This window comes from Sebastes umbrosus, chromosome 14 (assembly GCF_015220745.1).
Source record: "Sebastes umbrosus isolate fSebUmb1 chromosome 14, fSebUmb1.pri, whole genome shotgun sequence".
In the NCBI taxonomy this organism is placed as follows: Eukaryota; Metazoa; Chordata; class Actinopteri; order Perciformes; family Sebastidae; genus Sebastes; species Sebastes umbrosus.
In genome coordinates this window covers 14212036-14229322 of record NC_051282.1, presented here as the reverse complement: position 1 = coordinate 14229322, position 17287 = coordinate 14212036, and the positions used below count along the sequence as shown (strand labels likewise).

Below are 17287 nucleotides of genomic sequence, written 5' to 3'. Positions count from 1 at the left end.
TCAAGAAGACCCCGAAGAAGTGCTCTCAGTGAAGTGAGGTAGCTCTAACTCCCCATGAACTCAAAACACAAACATGTATCAACTCCAAATGATGTAAAAAGTCGTCTTGAGTGTCAGTGAAAGCGATGTAGGTCTGCAACCAGGGCCGTAGCTACCACTGAGGTCACGTCCTCTAGCTTTTCTGGGAATCTGGTGGTTTTAGGAACCTCGGGGAGTTTATGTTCTGTAATTTAAAAAAAAAAAAATCTGCCCATGCAAGTTATTTTACAGGCTGATTCCAGTTTGTTTAGACTGAATATAGTTAAAGAGGACCTTTTATGCTTTTTCCCTTTCCTTTAGTGTCATATTTAGTTTTTGGTGCATGTAAAATGTGCAAAGCTACAAAGTGCACGCCAAAGGGAGTTACTCTCACTGCTCCTGAACTGCCTGAAACGCCTAGCTTGAGGTCCCGGCTTTTTGTTCCGTAACTTGGTGATGTCACCAAGTAACGCATTTGCATTACGGCTAGTTTGGCACGGCATCAAACAAAGCTAGTTAGAGTGGAGCTGGAGCAGAGTCCAAAGAGTTTGAAACCCAAACCCAAAATACAAGTAGGAACTTGAAAATAAGCATAGTATGTCCTCTTTAAATTGGACTAGTTTTTGACCAACAAAAACCTAATTAATAGAGGACTAGAGAACTAGGGCTGCGTATTGACATCAGTGCATATTTGTTATCTAATTTTGATTAATATAAACATGTCTTGACCCTTTTATCTGATAAAATATATCAAAATGCTTAGTGCGCCAGTGTCAAATATAAAAAGCCTTGCCTGAATAAAATGTACTCCAAAGTTACAAAAGTTTTCTATTTTAAATTAGGAAACTGTTTGATCCAAGAATAAGTAAAAAAACCAAAGAATCTGCAAGTTCCCATACCAACCTTCAATCATTGACAGTTTTTAATAGAATGTATTAAGGCACAATATCCATAAAGGTTTACTAATTAACACATTGGCCAGTTTCACTTTCAACAATTTCAACACTTTCAACCCTCTCTTCGGCCAGTTTGAGCTCCTGAGCTCTGGGGAGGCACTATAGAGTCCCTCTGGCAACTAAAATGTGTTTGTGCCATCAGTAACTCAACAAAATCACTGAGCAGATCTCAGCCACAGACTGGGGTGGATTAATGCACAGGCTGGCCTAGGCTGCAGCCTAGGGGCCCCAGATTGGCCAGATTGTTTTTAATTATTTAAATATAATTCAGAGAAAAATTGGCCCTATTGGCCCATATGAAACATTACAAAAATCAAGCAGCTGATTGGGTAGATGTGGGCCACTTCTACTCAATCATCTGACCTTATGAGCCTGGCCCCATTATGTGACGAGGTACATATAAGGTCAATTTGGTTTTCAAATAATACGTCACTACTGGACAGAATAGCGGATATATGCCAGTGCCCCCCGAGTGTGTACATGTGGGCCATGCTTGCCAACCTTGAGGGAAGATTTCCAAATGAAAGCAGGGGGTCTGGGAGTTGTCGCCCAGAAAAATTTGGATTTCAGAGACTTTGTTTCCTGCAATCTGGTGACTTAATAGAAATGGCAAAAATAATAAGTACACTGCAACAGCATTTTTAATCTTCAATACTTTAAATTTTACTTTTAATTCTCAGGAAAGAATACAGAATAATTCACCCCTCTGGCATGAACTTGTGTAATTCTCTGGCAAAACTACTACTCATCTGTTTCCCTTAGTTCATTCATTCATTTTTTTTTTTATCCCTGCTTGAGTATTTCTTTCTCTTAGTAATCTTCATTTCTCTCACTCACTGAAGGCCCTTTCAGACACAACGTGACAACGACACCACTGCACTCTGAAACCTGTTATTTCCAATGGCTTGCGCCACGCCACGACAACTATTCGCTGCATTGAGCAAAGCCCAACTTCGGGCGCAGCGCGTTGTGATGTGCGCAGCTCAAACCGCGTTGTGTCCCGAGCAGCTCTTTTCTGCCAGTAAACAATATTAGGTGTAGCTGTATTGTCATCCGACAACAGTAAGGCTTATAGACACTGTACGGAGCCAGGAACAGGTTGAGATAACGAAGAGGAAAAAAAAAAAGTGTGAACATTTGTCATAAATCAGGAGAAATTCGGGAGAATTGTGACCCCGGGAGGAAACCAGGGGGAGGGCAATGAAAAACGTGAGTCTTCCGGGAAAATCGGGAGGGTTGGCAAGTGAGGGGCCATGTAAATTTCTCACATGCTTCCACACATAACACTACATTATGTTTTTTTCTAGTAACATTAAAGCATGATGAGTAAGGGTGGGGGGCCCATATGAAGAGTGGCCTAGGGGCCCCTGACCACCTTAATCCGCCAATGGCCACAGACACTGACATGAACTGTTTTCAAGATTCAAGAGTTTTAAGCAGTTTACACCGAGTCAAATTTAAGAAAGGAAAAAAGGTAGAAAAGGCACAAGGTAATTACAGTACAAAATAAGTAGCATATTCATCTCAACACAATAAATAAATAAATTATTAAAATATAAAACGCCCTCAGTGTAGTCAATAAATAAACTAAACTATCCTCTGCATAGGAATGATATGTTTTAATGTGCAACATAACGCCTCTATGTATTTCTTTTTACTAACTGCTTGTCTGTTTTTTAATGTTTTTGTTTCCTGTGTTTGGTGAGCCAAAGATAAATGTCCAGCCTGGTGGACAATAGATGTATTGTATTGTATTAACTGATGAATCATACAAATAAGCATGAGTTCTATGTCTCCAAATAGCCTACATCAGTTGAAAGGATTCTTGATGTTATATATTATATATTATAGGTTCTGGAGGGGACATGGCATGGTCAAGCAACCATGGTTTAAACATCATGCAGAAATCACAGCTTTAGGGATGACATCGCACATATTCTTTATTGATTGGATTTGTATTGATTCGTCATGCGTGCGTCATTTAGCCCCCCCCCCCCCTGATTTTTAAAGCTGTTACACTTGTTGTCACAGTTGAAACATTTGTTTCAGCTGGTCCCACATGCCTGAACGTAGCCATTATAGTTGTTGTTGCCATAAATACAGTCTATGGTTGTTACATCCACAGAGCTTCAGGTTACAGCACGAGGACAAGGGAGCCCATGCACGGTGACACAGTAGAGCACGAGAGGGCACAATATGGGTGAGTGTTCAAAGTCCACAACAAAATCCTATTACAAAACAAGACAGCTGGGACAATATATTGCACACTGTATGCAGTTTGTTGCAACCCATGCATGCAATCTATTTGCAATTTAAAATATCTAAATGGCTGTATGTATATGTTCAGTTTTAATATAGTTACTTGATTAATTATTATATTTTCAACACATTTGTGTTAGATTTATTTAGAATAATGGTCTGATGTCTCAAACTTTGCTATTATAAAATACATAAAGGTACGGTGACACAGAAGAGACAGAAGAGCACGAGAGGGCACAATATGGGTGAGTACTCAAAGTCCACAACAAAATCCTATCACAAAATGGTTGGGACAATATATTGCATACTGTATGCAGTTTGTTGCAACCCATTGCCTGCAATCTATTTGCAATTTAAAATATCTAAATGGCTGTATTTATATGTTCAGTTTTAATACAGTTACTTGAATAATTATTATATTTTGTGTTAGATTTATTTAGAATAATGGTCTAACCTCTCAAAACTTCCACGTGCCATTATACAATACATAAAGGTACTCTTGCTGTATAGCATCATGGTAAACACAACAACAAATACAAAACACAACAAAAATGGTGAATTTTTGCAAATTTTTTAATTAATTAATTAATTAAATTAATAATTTAATTTTAAATATCTAAATGGCTGTATTTATATGTTCAGTTCTAATACAGTTAATTATTATATTTTCAACAAACAATTAATTTGTGTTAGATCTATTTAGAATATGCTCTGACCTCTCAAACTTTGCTATTATAAAATACGTAAAGGTACTCTCGCTCTATAGCATCATGGTAATTGTAGTCCGCATTCGAAGTCGAAGTGATGCGTCGACCGCGTTGAACACACTACATTACCCAGAAGTCATTGTGGGTGCTCTCATACATACGTCATACTGCAATCACAGAGTTTGTATCTCCAACATGGCGTCGCTGGGAAGGAGGCGCGGTGTCCCAGTGAGCAGGGAGAGGTCAGTTACTCCACATCTCAGCTGTTACACACATATCTGTTAATGTGATACGTGCTTTTAGTCGATGTCGCCACTCACCAGACCCCCAACAATGCGTAAGGTTTGGGACTTTAAGTGAAATGCCAACACGACATTTTTATCCCAGTGTTAGCTAAGGTTAGCATTGAAGCTAAGCTAGCGTTAGCATGGAAACAGAGCAGCTCATGTGATGTTTTGGTTATTTCACACCACACCATTAACCATGGGGGAAAGTTACCTTTTATAGCTGTGAGTAGGTGTCAATATGTGCCATGTGATATACCACACATGCTACGTAATATGTGTCTGAGCTAACAGTGTTTATATGTCAACTTTAGCCTGCTAGTTCTCCTCCAACTTTTTTTTTTACCATGCGAGCCGAGTTAGCTATTAATGTTATCTAACCGACGCTCAGGTACATCATGTCCTGTGCCCCTGTGTGATCCTAGATTGATTTCCACCTAATGTCCAATAATCCTTTAGCCCAGTCCTGTCTTTCTTTGAAGCTTTGGTGTGACTGTAGATAGAGTCGTTGTTGGGGGGTTTGTTTGCCATCTTGTCAACATGTAACATGTTAACTGGAAGGCCTCAGGAGTGTTGACACATGGTTGTCTTATTTAAAGATAATTTACAAATGTATAGGGGAAAATATCATTTTACAGAAAAGCGAATTAATCAACTCGACGGAAACTAGTTAAAGGTTGTCATTTATTTTTCAAGATTAAAAAAAAATGTTGGTTACAGATTCACAAATGCTGTGTTTTATGTATCATTTCATATTTTATTGATTATATTTGGAGGTGTCTGTTGTCGGTCAGAACTTCACCTCCAAAAACTGATTTTGACATTTTTATGAATTGATGTAAAAACAAAAAATATGGAGCAAAAAATGACTTATGCAAGTGCACTTATTTTAAATAATGAATATCCAACTGTTGAGTTACATAAAATGTAGGACACATTAAAAAATACAAAAGGGATTCATAATGGTGTAAAAATGTGCTCACACTCACTCACTCACACCATATTATAATTTGGAGGTCATAGACATCAACTACTACAATACTATCAACTACTACTTATGCAACCCAAGCAGGGTCTGTGGCAGGTCACTGAACATTTCTACTAGCCACACAATTTTTGTCTGCCACTTCTGAAATCTTTGTAGAACGCTTTAAAATTGTAAACACTAGGGCTGTCGGGCGATACGATACCTATCATGATACAGGGGTTACGATTCAATATATTCCCATATATTATGGTACTGTAAGCAAGGCAATATAATGTGATTTTTTTTTTTTTTGTATCTAATTTTAGGAAAACGGTCATAGTATAAAAAACACACCACCATATGCATACAATTTGAGGTAAATTTTGTATGCAATCATAATAGTAGGATTTGCATTTCTCCTTGCAAATAAAATAAAGTTTTGACTGAGTTAATCTTTGCTTGTAAAATATTAATTAGAAATCAATAGTGTTTTTGAGATTCGATACAGTATCACTAAACATAATATTGCAATACTCGATATTTTCAGTATTTTCTTCCACCCCTAGTAAACACTGAGTCAGTGATAATAGACAATAGAAATATGGATCATTTAACCTTAATCATGACTATTTTTAATTTAGGAATTGCAATTTAAGAATGACATTTTTTAATATAAGGAAAACCTATCTGCCATGGTGGCAGGTGACCTGAAATGTTTACCTGCCACAGCCAACATTTACCCTGTATATGGCAGGTGCTAATTCATTCCCTGAACCCAAGTGTACTTATTTGAAATAATGAATATCCAACTGTTGAGTTACATATAATCTAGGACACATTCAAGAATACAAATGGGATTCATAATGTTGTAAAAATGTGCTCACACTCACTTACACACACCATATTATAATCTGGAGGTCATAGACATCAACTTTTCATCAAGAATATACCATTTAGGAATGCAATATGCGATACTGGATTGGATATCTGGCCAATACTGACTCAAATAGCTGGATTGGATATCTGTGACAATGGAGCCGATCTATTCAATTCAATTCTATATGTATATACTATATATACGTTATTTAGGGACATTTTAATTCCTGTTTAAGTTTTGACCAATCTGTTGTTGCATTAAAAAGGTTTACACTTGAATTGTAATTCCTGTTCATTTTAAAGTTTTTTTTCACCAATTTATTATTTTGATAATATAATCATTTATATTTATTTATTTATTTGTTACATTTTGTGTTACAAAGTTAAGAAACCAATGTTTAAGTCAAGCCTGATGTTTCCTTACACATAAAAGAATAGTCCCAGTCACTTCCACACAGTGAGGCATACAGCCTGTTAATTAAACACTGGTATCAGATCAGTACTTGGTATTGCCCACTACCCAAAGCCCGGGTATTGCTATCGGTATCGGGACTGAAAAAGAATGATCAGTGCATCCCTAGTACCATTTGAACTAAATCAAGTAAAAGGTCATGGAAATTGTTTATATTGAATAGTCATGTTGTTGATACAGTGTGTACCATGGTGTACTGATTGATAGCCACAAATTAACATTAGATCCTACACTGACATTTTCAAATAGAAGATAACATGTATGCCATGTTATTTTTGTACTTAAACTAAATGTGTAAATTATATATGAATGATACAGATTACATGTTAGTTGTGGTAGTGATATCCACATACATGTTGTGATATGGTAACCATATGGAAATTATTTGAAATTTAGAAACATTTTGGGTAAAATAACCAGTTTGTCTGAGCGACTGTAGACAAAAAAATATTCACAGGCCCATGAAAAATGGGCACGTTGGTTCAGGCACACCAGAGTTGGATGTATCGAGTCTTGTTACTCTCCTCTCTATCCTTTCTCTCACTGTTCCTTGCCGTTTTTTCTCTTTCTGAACAGGGGAGTGATGGCGGCGACAGACTGCTACATTGTGCACGAGATCTACAACGGGGAGCATGCGCAGGACCAGTTTGAGTATGAGTTGGAGCAGGCACTGGAGGCCCAGTATAAATACATTATCATTGAGCCCACACGCATCGGAGATGAAACGGCCCGTTGGATTACCGTGGGCAACTGCCTGCACAAGACCGCCGTGTTGTCAGGCACCGCTTGCCTCCTGACGCCGCTTTCACTGCCCGTTGAGTACTCGCGCTATGTGGCGTTGCCCGCTGGCGCCCTCAGTGTGGCCTGCTCCGCCCTCTACGGGATTTCGTGGCAATTTGACCCCTGCTGCAAGTACCAGGTGGAATACGACAGCCAAAAACTCTCGCGGCTGCCCCTGCATACACTCACCTCCTCGACGCCCGTGGTATTGGTACGCAGGGATGACGTCCACAGAAAGAGACTCCATAATACGATAGCACTGGCTGCCCTGGCGTATTGCGCCAAGAAGATCTACGAACTCTATGCGATATGAGTGCACTCTGAAGAGGGTTTAAAAACCAAGAGAAAAAAGGAAAAAACAAACAAAAAAACAGAACCTACCCACCCCCAGATGTAAGAAAAGTGGAAGTCACGATCAGGGCCAGCAGTTAGCTCCTCACACGTGGTGGGTGCTTCCATTATGAACTTTGATCAGAGGGATATAGTTAAAACTAGAAGGAATTGTTTTTTCCCTTACATTTTCTTTACTTCTATGTGACAACAACAGCACACTTATCTCCGTAGTACCCTTGCGCCTCCTCCCCTGCGCCCTCCACCTGCATCCTTGACACAAGTGCACAAGGGTACGGCAGCAGCTCCTCTGGATTGAATTGTATCGCTGTTGAAACGGACCGTCATGTTTTGAGTACCGAGCTCTTTCCCCTTTCCCTCGTAGTTTTACTGTACCCCTTTCTTGCTGATCAGTACATCACCCTTTCATTAAACATTAGGATATTTCAAACTAACTTTTCTGTATTTTATTTTACATTTTTCATTAAATGGATTTGACATCATGTCCAGAAAAGAGCAAATAGCTGCAACTTATTTGAGATTGTGTCTTGTTCATGTAGATATTCTTGTTTAAAAGAGTGTAAGAAAGATCTTATGTGACAACGATGTGGCTAAATGTCCTCTTTTGAAACACTAAAAATACCTTTTTGGAAAGTCACATTTCACACATACTTCTAATAATGTATATTACATTGACATAAAGCCAAACCTTCATAATTGGAATTAAAATGTAAACACTATTTGACACTAAAGATAATAATTGCACAGCAAATTCTAAATTCATACTTTCTTGTACATGTTTATCCAATGGTGCTTGTAATGAGTTGCTGTCTAGAGCAGCAGTTTTAAAATTTGGGGTCCCAGGAGGACGTAAAAGAATAGATGGAAGTGAAGGATGAATTGTGATATAACAAGAGACCAGCATGCAACAATTGAATAATAAAGTTGAATTCAGATGTGAATTAGTTGGATACCGAGACTGAGCTAGGGTCACTGAATAAAAGTACATCTTATTTAAAGCAGAATAAGGATTGTTGACTTTGCCAGCAGGATATGAGCAAATTAAAACCTGTTCATGAAGAGTTTCCTAAATAATTTTGTGTAAATCCCTTAAAGGTCAAACAATGTATTAAATAAATTGTACTTCAAGGTTTGAAAACTGGTGGTGTTTCAGTAAGTAGTTTGATCACACAGTATGCGATCAGACAGCTGTGATTGATAGCAATTGATCATGAAAATGTAAAAGTCTTTCCTTCACTTCACAATATATTGTCAAAAATAGTGACCTGAACAGGGAATCTATAACGCGTATTACACTGGTTTAAAAGGACAGAGTCAGTTCATGAAAAAGCTCAACTGTTGACTGATAATTGTCATCTTATTGTCCTTTGGTGTCCTGAAGCTTAAAACAAGATGCTTTTGTTTTTTTAACTCAGTAAATGGTGCTTACATAGATAGTTCCTTAATAAATGTGTATGAAAGCAGCACCTCAGAGAGAAGATTCACTTTGCAAACTTTGCCCAGCTCTTCTGTTCACATAGACACTTCCTGCTGCTTACATTTCCCAATCAGTCAATTTGAAACTGAATAAAATAAAATGAATTTACGCACACAATATGAAAAACCGTCCAATGATATTTCCTCTAACCATACACATATATATACTTATATAGGTTCATGGGATGAGCAGAACTGAATCAGAGGGATGAGGGCTCCGAGGATGGCCTGAGACAAACTCATTAGGTTGCTAATTGGTGGCCAGAGCCGGCTAATTATCTGTCAGCTGACCTGAGTGAAGTTGATTGATGGACTGTCTGTCAGCCATTTTAAGGTTGCACTGCTGGGTCTGGTGGCATAAAGATGCACCAGTCATCATGAGATATAATAAGTATTCCTCTACTAACAGTCGTGGTAAAAGCTAACCACTTGCTCCAATTGTTACCCAGACTTTGTTTCTCCATTACTTTTTTAGGATGCCCAAGAAAAACGCAGAGTTTCTCCTGATATTCTGAACACACTAGAATCTAGTGTGTTCAGTACACAAAAATAAATAATATATATTTTTGAATTTAAATTAAATATATATTTTTGAATTTAAATGATATATAAATAAATTCTCAGATTTTATTCATCTAGTTACTAGATGAATAAAATCTGAGAATTTATTTATATATAATTTATTTTAGTTTTACTCATAGACCCAAGTCAGATTGTTTGAGAAGGAGGTTAGACAAATCACTGACATACTGATGTTTTTTTTTTTTAATTCAGGCCTCTATTATTTCATAAAAATATGAAAAAATATATAATTTTTTCCAACCTTGTCTGCTTTTGAAACAGCCCAGCCATTCCCAAATAATTTCAAAACCAGATTTGATAATTAAAGTATTGTCTATTATGTTAAAAAATAAAGCTCGGTAGGTTTATTTGGCTGCTTATATACACAAAGTATATATAATTTATTTTTACTCATAGATCCAAGTCAGATTGTTTGAGAAGGAGGGTAGACAAATCACCGACATACTGATGTTTCTTTTTAATTCAAGCTTCTATTATCTCATAAAAATATGAAAAAAAAAACAATTTTTTCCAACCTTGTCTGCTCTTGAAACAGTTCAGCCATTCCCAAATAATTTCAAAACCAGATTTGATAATTAAAGTATTAGATAGATAGATAGATAGATAGATAGATAGATAGTAACTTTATTGATCCTGAGGGAAATTCAAGTTTCCAGCATCACAGTTCCATAGTGCAAAACATGTTAGTAAAAAGGCAGTAAAAAAGTTAGTAGTGCAAAGTACAAAAAAAATATCCCAGATATAAAAATACAAGGAGATGAAGGAAAACTGTTAAAACTGAATATAGTGCAGGGTAACAGCTGTGAAACACGACTATTAAAAAAGTGAATATAGTGCAGAAGAGACTGTTAAAAATGAGTATAGTGCATTATTATCTGTTCTAATCTGTATTGTCTTTTATGTTAAAAAAAAAAAGAAGCTCGTTAGGTTTATTTGGCTGCTTATATACACAAAGTCCAATTTGTGTGTCACAGATATGGGCACACTTGAGCCCATTATGCAGCCCCTCAGTCAGGCTACTGAGTAACCGAACTCCAATTCCCATAATTCCTAGCGGGGAACACATCCGGAAGTCCTTCCAGAAACACTCCGGTCGTATCACAGTTCGGTCGCTTCTCTGTCAGCCTAGCACAGCCAGGAACTGCTCATATCAGCGACTCATGCTGCTGTTTTGAACATCAGCACAGCAACTCAGGTGAGCTCTAACTACACACTAAACACAGGTGTATCTGAGTTAGTGTTATATTACGACGTGGAAGCTAGATAACGTTAATATAAGCATCCACAGCCATGTAGCTACTAGTGAGTTACACTGTGGAGGAGCACACATGCAGAGCTCATAGTGTTGTGTCACTTGTAAGTTAGTCTACATATGCCACTTGATGCATTAAACTAGCAAACGCTTAAAAAACACTTATTTTAGTTTCAGTAGTTCCATAGATTTCAAGAAAAAGCACATTTGTACTCATAAAAATTAAGATTTATGCTGCATGGAGCTCCAAAATATAGTATTGAGTATATGGAGAGTATTATTATAATTCTTACTTCTTTATGTACCTCTAATGTATCTCTGAGATCTCTAATACATGCTCATAGTGTTCTGTCACTTGTAAGTTAGTCTTATGTTATATATTGTGTCCTCTTGTGAAACTAAGTTAGATGTAAAGCAGGTATGTGTCACTACATATGCCAATTGATGCTTTAAAAACACTTATTAGGATTTTAGTTTCAGTAGTTCCAGTGATTTCAAGAAAAAGCACATTTTTCCTCATACAAATTCAGATTTATGCTGCATGAAGCACCAAAATATAGTCAAATCAATTGATCTAATGTGGGGGACCTGTGGTGTAAGTTCATGTCATGTCAGATGTTTGAGTAATTGTGTTCACAATCAGGAATGTGTACAGCTGCAAGGACACACGCACAATACAAATATCCTCCACTACTAGTATGGTACAAGGGAACTCTAAATGGACTAAATGCCATATTATTTTATGTATATTACGTCTATTTCACTTTGGGTTGCCTCCTTTTAAAAAGAGAGTCCTTTCATTTCATCTGAGTGTGTCTACTCAAATTCAAATAAGCTTTATTGGCATGAATGTTCAGGTTACATTATTGCCAGAAATTACATATTAATAAATCATAAAATTTCACAAGAAATAATCAAAATAATCACAACATCCCAAATACATTTTAAATATAAATTCTTTTACAGATGTAGTTAATCAGAAACATGTTTGTAGCAGCTTGTAGCACCTCTTATTGTATGGCAACAGTCAACATATTTTGCAGCTAATATTGCACATTGATTTTTCTCCCCACTTAAGTATGGTATTTTCTGAGGGAGATGGATGAACTCAGGATATATGTTATTTATTTTTTCAAAGAAAAAAAACCTCACATCCTTATATTTTTCCCAGCACAGTAAGAAGGGAGATTGTGTCTCCACCTTTTGTGTGTCTACTCATTATATGTCAGTACTTGTCCCTGTTGCCATGCTGACTGTTTGTGTTGTGTTTTGGAGACGGGACAAGTGGAAGGGGCTTAACTAAATGCACTGGACCTTAAAGCGTTCACAATCCCTTTGGCTCGGGGGCTCGAGAGCTTACAGGGCACACACATCAAGGTCACACTGTGGCTTATTTAAAGTCCTTTTTTGGTGTTATTATTAATTTTGTATCTGAATTTGGTAGGGCTGCCCCCTCTTCGTCGATTAGTCGACTAATCAGTTGTTTTTTGTCTTAGTCGACTAAGATTTATTTAGTCCATTAGTCGTTTTTTATGCTTTTTTTCATGCTGAATGACTTATTTCTAAGGAACTTATGAGCACATCTCTGGTAAACACAAGATTTAAATGGTGCTTTTGTGTGATTCTTTGTGGAGGAACTCAGTTTCACAGATCTGTCGATTAAGTCAAATAATCGATTAGTCAACAGTCGTCTGAGTGTTAGTCGACTTGGTTGAGGACAGCCCTAGAATTTGGTATTTATTTTGGTGTTTATAAACCAAAAACTAGTGCTGCAATAAAGAATTGTTTTCATTATCAAATATACTATATATTATATTTTAAATAATAAATCATTTAGCCTGTAAACTAAAAGAATATGAAAAATGATTGAAAAGTTACCAGAATCATGTCTTAAAATTGCATACTTAGTCTGAAGTTCAGCTGTTAAAATCCCAGTGTCAAAAGCCAATAGCTGAAAAAATGTATTTCCCATTGATCAACTAATCATTCATCATTGATGCCGTGCAGGAGTCACCTATGGCTTGATGCTAGAGCTGCAACAATTAATCTATTAGTTGTCAACTATTAAATAAATCGCCAACTATTTTGATAATCGAGTAATCGGTTTTAGTAATTTTTTAAGAATTTTCTTTTTTTAAATTCTCTGATTCCAGCTTCTTAAATGTGAATATTTTCTGGTTTCTTTATCTATGACAGTAAACTGACTGTCTTTGAGTTGTGGACAAAATAAGACATTTAAGGACGTCATCTTGGGCTTTGGGAAACACCTATTGACATTTTTCACCATCTTCTGACATTTTATAGACCAAACAACTAATGGACTAATCAAGAAAATAATCAACGGATTAATCGACAATGAAAATAATCATTAGTTGTAGCCCAACTTGATGCTAAAATAAAGTTGTGTTCTGCAGGTTACCACAGGTGGTTCATTCGACATATGATAAATGACAAAATGTTCTGTTTTAACAGACCTTTGTTGGATGACTTCTCTGTACAAGAGCAACAGATTGAAATGTTGTAATCATGCAAATCAACAGTGGCAGTTAGGAAAAACTCTTCCTGACCTTTTTTTTTTTGATCTTGTGTGTACAGGTAGCTCGCGTGGAGCACGCAGGGTGATTGTCAGACATGGAGCGCGTCATGGGAGGAGGAGTGCTTCAGCTGGTTTTAGCAAGTGCGGGGCTCTTGCTGCTTTATCGGATACTGCTCCGCCTCAGACCAGGAGCTGCTCTGCAGGACGCCGTGGTGGTCATCACTGGGGCCAGCTCTGGACTGGGGAAAGGTCGGCCTCCATTTCTTCTGCTCTTCAACTTACATGTAGATGCTTTCTACAAACCAAGTAACATTGCTATGTAGCTGTTAATTTCAGTTTGGTAGTAGTAAGATAATGTACAGGAACATGTTTCGGTGTCGTGGTGCATGTGCTAACATGACCCAGTTTGATAGTCACCATGAACAAGAGGTGTGTTTTTTGTGTTGCAGAGTGTGCCCGGGTCTTTCACGCTGCAGGCGCACGGCTGGTGCTGTGTGGACGAGATGCAGCTCGTCTGCAGCAGGTGGTCCAGGAGCTTACAGCAAGTTCAACAGGCTCACAGAGGCAGGTGTGTACACACACACTTACTTGAAACAGCTTGAATACAATACTGGTGCAGACATATGATACCTGTTCTGTTTTTTTTAATTTATGTATTTATGTATGCAATATTGTTATGTGAGGGGGAAATAAATAAATAAATAAATAAATAAATAAATAAATAAATAAATAAATAAATAAATAAATAAATAAATAAATAAAATAAAATAAAAGCAAGAAGAAACAGCCAAACAAACAGACAAAAATAATAACAATAATAATAATAATAATAATAATAATAATAAGTAAGTGAGCAAAAAATAAATGGAAAATTGTTAAAATAATAATAATCATGATAATAAAAAAAGGAAATGCATAGTATTATAGTAAAATAAAAACTAAAAAATTCATAGGTAGATGAAAGTTCTGTTCTGTTGTGTTCAACCACCAGACGTACACTCCCAGCACCGTTACCTTCGACCTTTCTGACACCGACACGGTGGACCGAGCTGCAGAGGAGATCCTGAAATGTTACGGACAAGTGGATGTCCTCATCAATAATGCTGGAATCAGTTACCGCGGCAACATACTGGACACCCACCTCTCAGTTCAGCGGGATGTCATGGAAACAAATTACTTTGGGCCCATTGCTCTTACTCAAGGTTAGTGAGGGGCTCTTTTAGTTGCCAGATCTGAGTAGTCTTGATGGGGTTAAAGAGACAGAAATACACGAGGGAGTCAAACCATAGAGGAGTTATTTAAAGGATCTTGAATTAAAATAAGGAAGGGAAGTGGCTGAGGCATAAACATAAAGGAGAGGAAGCATCATATTCTACATTAGTCAGCTGTTTCTCTCTCTTTCTTCTTTCCTCCCTTCACAGCTCTCCTGCCCTCCATGGTTCGTCGGCGCAGTGGCCACATCGTTGTCATCAGCAGCGTCCAGGGCAAGATAGCCATTCCTTACCGATCAGCTTGTAAGTTGTCTTCTCTCATTTAACTAAAGCAAATTAAAACCCAAGAGTTTTTTCAATTTTTGCGCTTGATGATGCAGGACTCTGGTTTGTACATGTGTTGGTCAGATGCCGTCTCTAAGCACGCCACCCAGGCCTACTTCGACTGCTTACGGGCCGAGATCGAACGCTACGGGATTCCAGTGACCGTGATCAGTCCTGGGTACATCAAAACCAGCCTGTCGGTCAATGCTGTCACAGGAGACGGCTCCAAGTATGGAGGTGAGGCAGCGAAGTGTGTTACTGTGTGTCATTACACTAACAATGAGAGAATTTCAACCAGTGTGACAAATTTGCATTGTAGACGTGAAAAAACCTGAAAGGGTAACTTTGGTATTTTTCAACCTGGACTCTATTTTCTCATGTTTTTGTGTCTAACTGACTAATAGGGACAACAATTTCTGAAATTGGTCCAATATTGAGGGAGAGCGCTGTAGACAGCAGCTGCTCACATGCTGCAATATGGTGCTGTTGAGGCTATAAGCTGACATGACAGGCTCTGATTGTTATTATAAGTGTATGACAACATTATGGAAAGAGTCTCGCTCAAGGAGAAGTCTCGTTCTGAAATCTGGCGAGGCGACGTGTTGCCGGGAGACAACGGTGGAATAGTGGAATACATCCAAGGTGGAAACGGGAGTGTCAGCCGGGCAGAGTTTGTTGTGTTGTAGCTTAGTGTTATCTAGAATATTTTCAGTGTCGTGGCTGTATATTTAGATGATTTTAACAGTGTGGATGAGGTCTTTGAATTCGATGGCTGCCCGTATTTATTTGAGCCAGAGTATACAGATATTCTAATTTCACAACAAGACTTCTCCTTGAACTTGACTTGGACACAATAACAAACAGACCGGATCAAGTGAAAGGTAAGAAAAATGTTTCATTTCTCTGTAGGGTCCTTTCCATAATGTTGTCAGACACATGTAATAACAATCTGAGCCTGTCAGTGGCAAAAACAAGCACTTTAAGTGAACGTAACGTTGCATTGATGCTGCTCACTTGCCCTTGGAGCTTGTTTCGCAGCTGCCGTTTACAGCGTTCTCCCTCAATACTGAACCAGTTTCAAAAATTGTTGTCCCTATTAGTCATTTAGACACAAACACATGGGAAATTAGGATCCAGGTTGTAAAATAACAAAAGTTACGCTTTAAGATGAGATATAAAAGAAACACACAGAAATAGGCTAAAAATAATTGAATCAGATAGAAGATAAAAATACGCTGAAATGGAATTAAAAAATGATAAGACAAACAACTGTTTTCAGTTTTGGATAAAACCACAGAGATGGGTCGGGACCCCGGAGATGTGGCTCAGGCGGTTCTGAAGGCTGTCCGTCAGAGGAGCAAAGACGTCGTTCTGGCGGGACCTCTGCCCAGTCTGGCCATTTACCTCCGCACACTGTGGCCCGCGCTCTTCTTCAAACTCATGTCCTCTCGCGCTCGCAAGGAGCAGAAAAAAGACGAGTGATCCATCAGCAGGGGGAGGACCACGACGCTCATGGGGAAACATTAAGAGGCACATGGACGAAAAACATGAAAAGAGACTGCTTCACCTGGAGGCCAAATGGACGGGAGGTGTGAATAGATGCAGCTCTTCGTTAACCCCAAACAAACCAGAAACATGTATGTTGTAACAGGACCTACAGTGTGGTGAGTGACTTTCATGTTAATCACCCTTAAAGGCCTGCAGTATCACATTTGAATGACTGAAAAAGAGAACGGGTGAGATTTAATGTGTAAACATCACTTAATCTACCAAAAAATACAGGATTTGATAAAAATATCATGTATGCTGTTTTGGCAGAGGATCTACCCACAACAGTTGCAGAAAGATATATAAAAAACTAAATCACACTAAACGATCTTGTATCTTTAATGGAGATGTGGTTCAGCACCTGACATGTTTCTGGGTCAGCTGTACCGTGTGGCATCAAAGCACAAAGTGATTTTAACACATGTAGAGGAAGGACATTCTGCTCATCGCTGCCCAGGAAAAAGCTTTTTTTGTGGTCAGTTTGATTTCCTGTTTGGTTCAAGCTGTTTTCAACTAATGTTTTATTGCTTAGTCAGTCCAGATGAGTAACATCACAACCCACTCCTGTATTTCTGTTAGTATATTCCTGTTGAGATCATTAAATGAGCCTTTTTGTTTTGATGAGTGCGAATGTATTTTCTTCAACAGTCAGGGATTCAGTTTGGGGTCAACAGTGAAACCACTTAGC

The 17287-nt window shown here is 37.9% G+C and overlaps 2 protein-coding genes across 3 annotated transcripts; both read left to right on the top strand.

Annotated features, from left to right (window-relative positions):
- The first annotated feature begins 3025 nt into the window (after nt 1-3025).
- On the top strand, nt 3026-8798 carry tmem11 (transmembrane protein 11). Of its 2 annotated transcripts, none has more exons than XM_037792752.1 (2): nt 3026-3174; nt 7116-8798. In XM_037792752.1, exons 1-2 carry the CDS (start codon nt 3134-3136, stop codon nt 7630-7632), a joined length of 558 nt encoding a protein of 185 aa, XP_037648680.1. In that variant the 5' UTR covers nt 3026-3133; the 3' UTR covers nt 7633-8798. The 2 variants fall into 2 exon arrangements, with proteins under 2 accessions (XP_037648680.1, XP_037648679.1); XM_037792751.1 differs by lacking the exon at nt 3026-3174 and adding an exon at nt 4033-4182.
- Nucleotides 8799-10770: 1972 nt separating this feature from the next.
- On the top strand, nt 10771-17226 carry dhrs7b (dehydrogenase/reductase (SDR family) member 7B). The gene is made up of 7 exons (XM_037791955.1): nt 10771-10923; nt 13576-13765; nt 13966-14084; nt 14508-14718; nt 14938-15030; nt 15136-15288; nt 16331-17226. The coding sequence occupies exons 2-7, from the start codon at nt 13612-13614 to the stop codon at nt 16531-16533; spliced, it is 933 nt and encodes a 310-aa protein (XP_037647883.1). The 5' UTR covers nt 10771-10923; nt 13576-13611; the 3' UTR covers nt 16534-17226.
- The last annotated feature ends 61 nt before the right edge of the window (nt 17227-17287 follow it).

Bases quoted from the DNA above. Each gene is read 5' to 3' on its own strand.
- tmem11 (XM_037792751.1), top strand. From the start codon at position 4,136: ATGGCGTCGCTGGGAAGGAGGCGCGGTGTCCCAGTGAGCAGGGAGAG. The intron at 4,183-7,115 runs GTCAGTTACTCC...CTTTCTGAACAG, and splicing joins GTCCCAGTGAGCAGGGAGAG to GGGAGTGATGGCGGCGACAG.
- dhrs7b (XM_037791955.1), top strand. From the start codon at position 13,612: ATGGAGCGCGTCATGGGAGGAGGAGTGCTTCAGCTGGTTTTAGCAAGT. The intron at 13,766-13,965 runs GTCGGCCTCCAT...TTTGTGTTGCAG, and splicing joins CAGCTCTGGACTGGGGAAAG to AGTGTGCCCGGGTCTTTCAC. The intron at 14,719-14,937 runs GTTAGTGAGGGG...CTCCCTTCACAG, and splicing joins GCCCATTGCTCTTACTCAAG to CTCTCCTGCCCTCCATGGTT.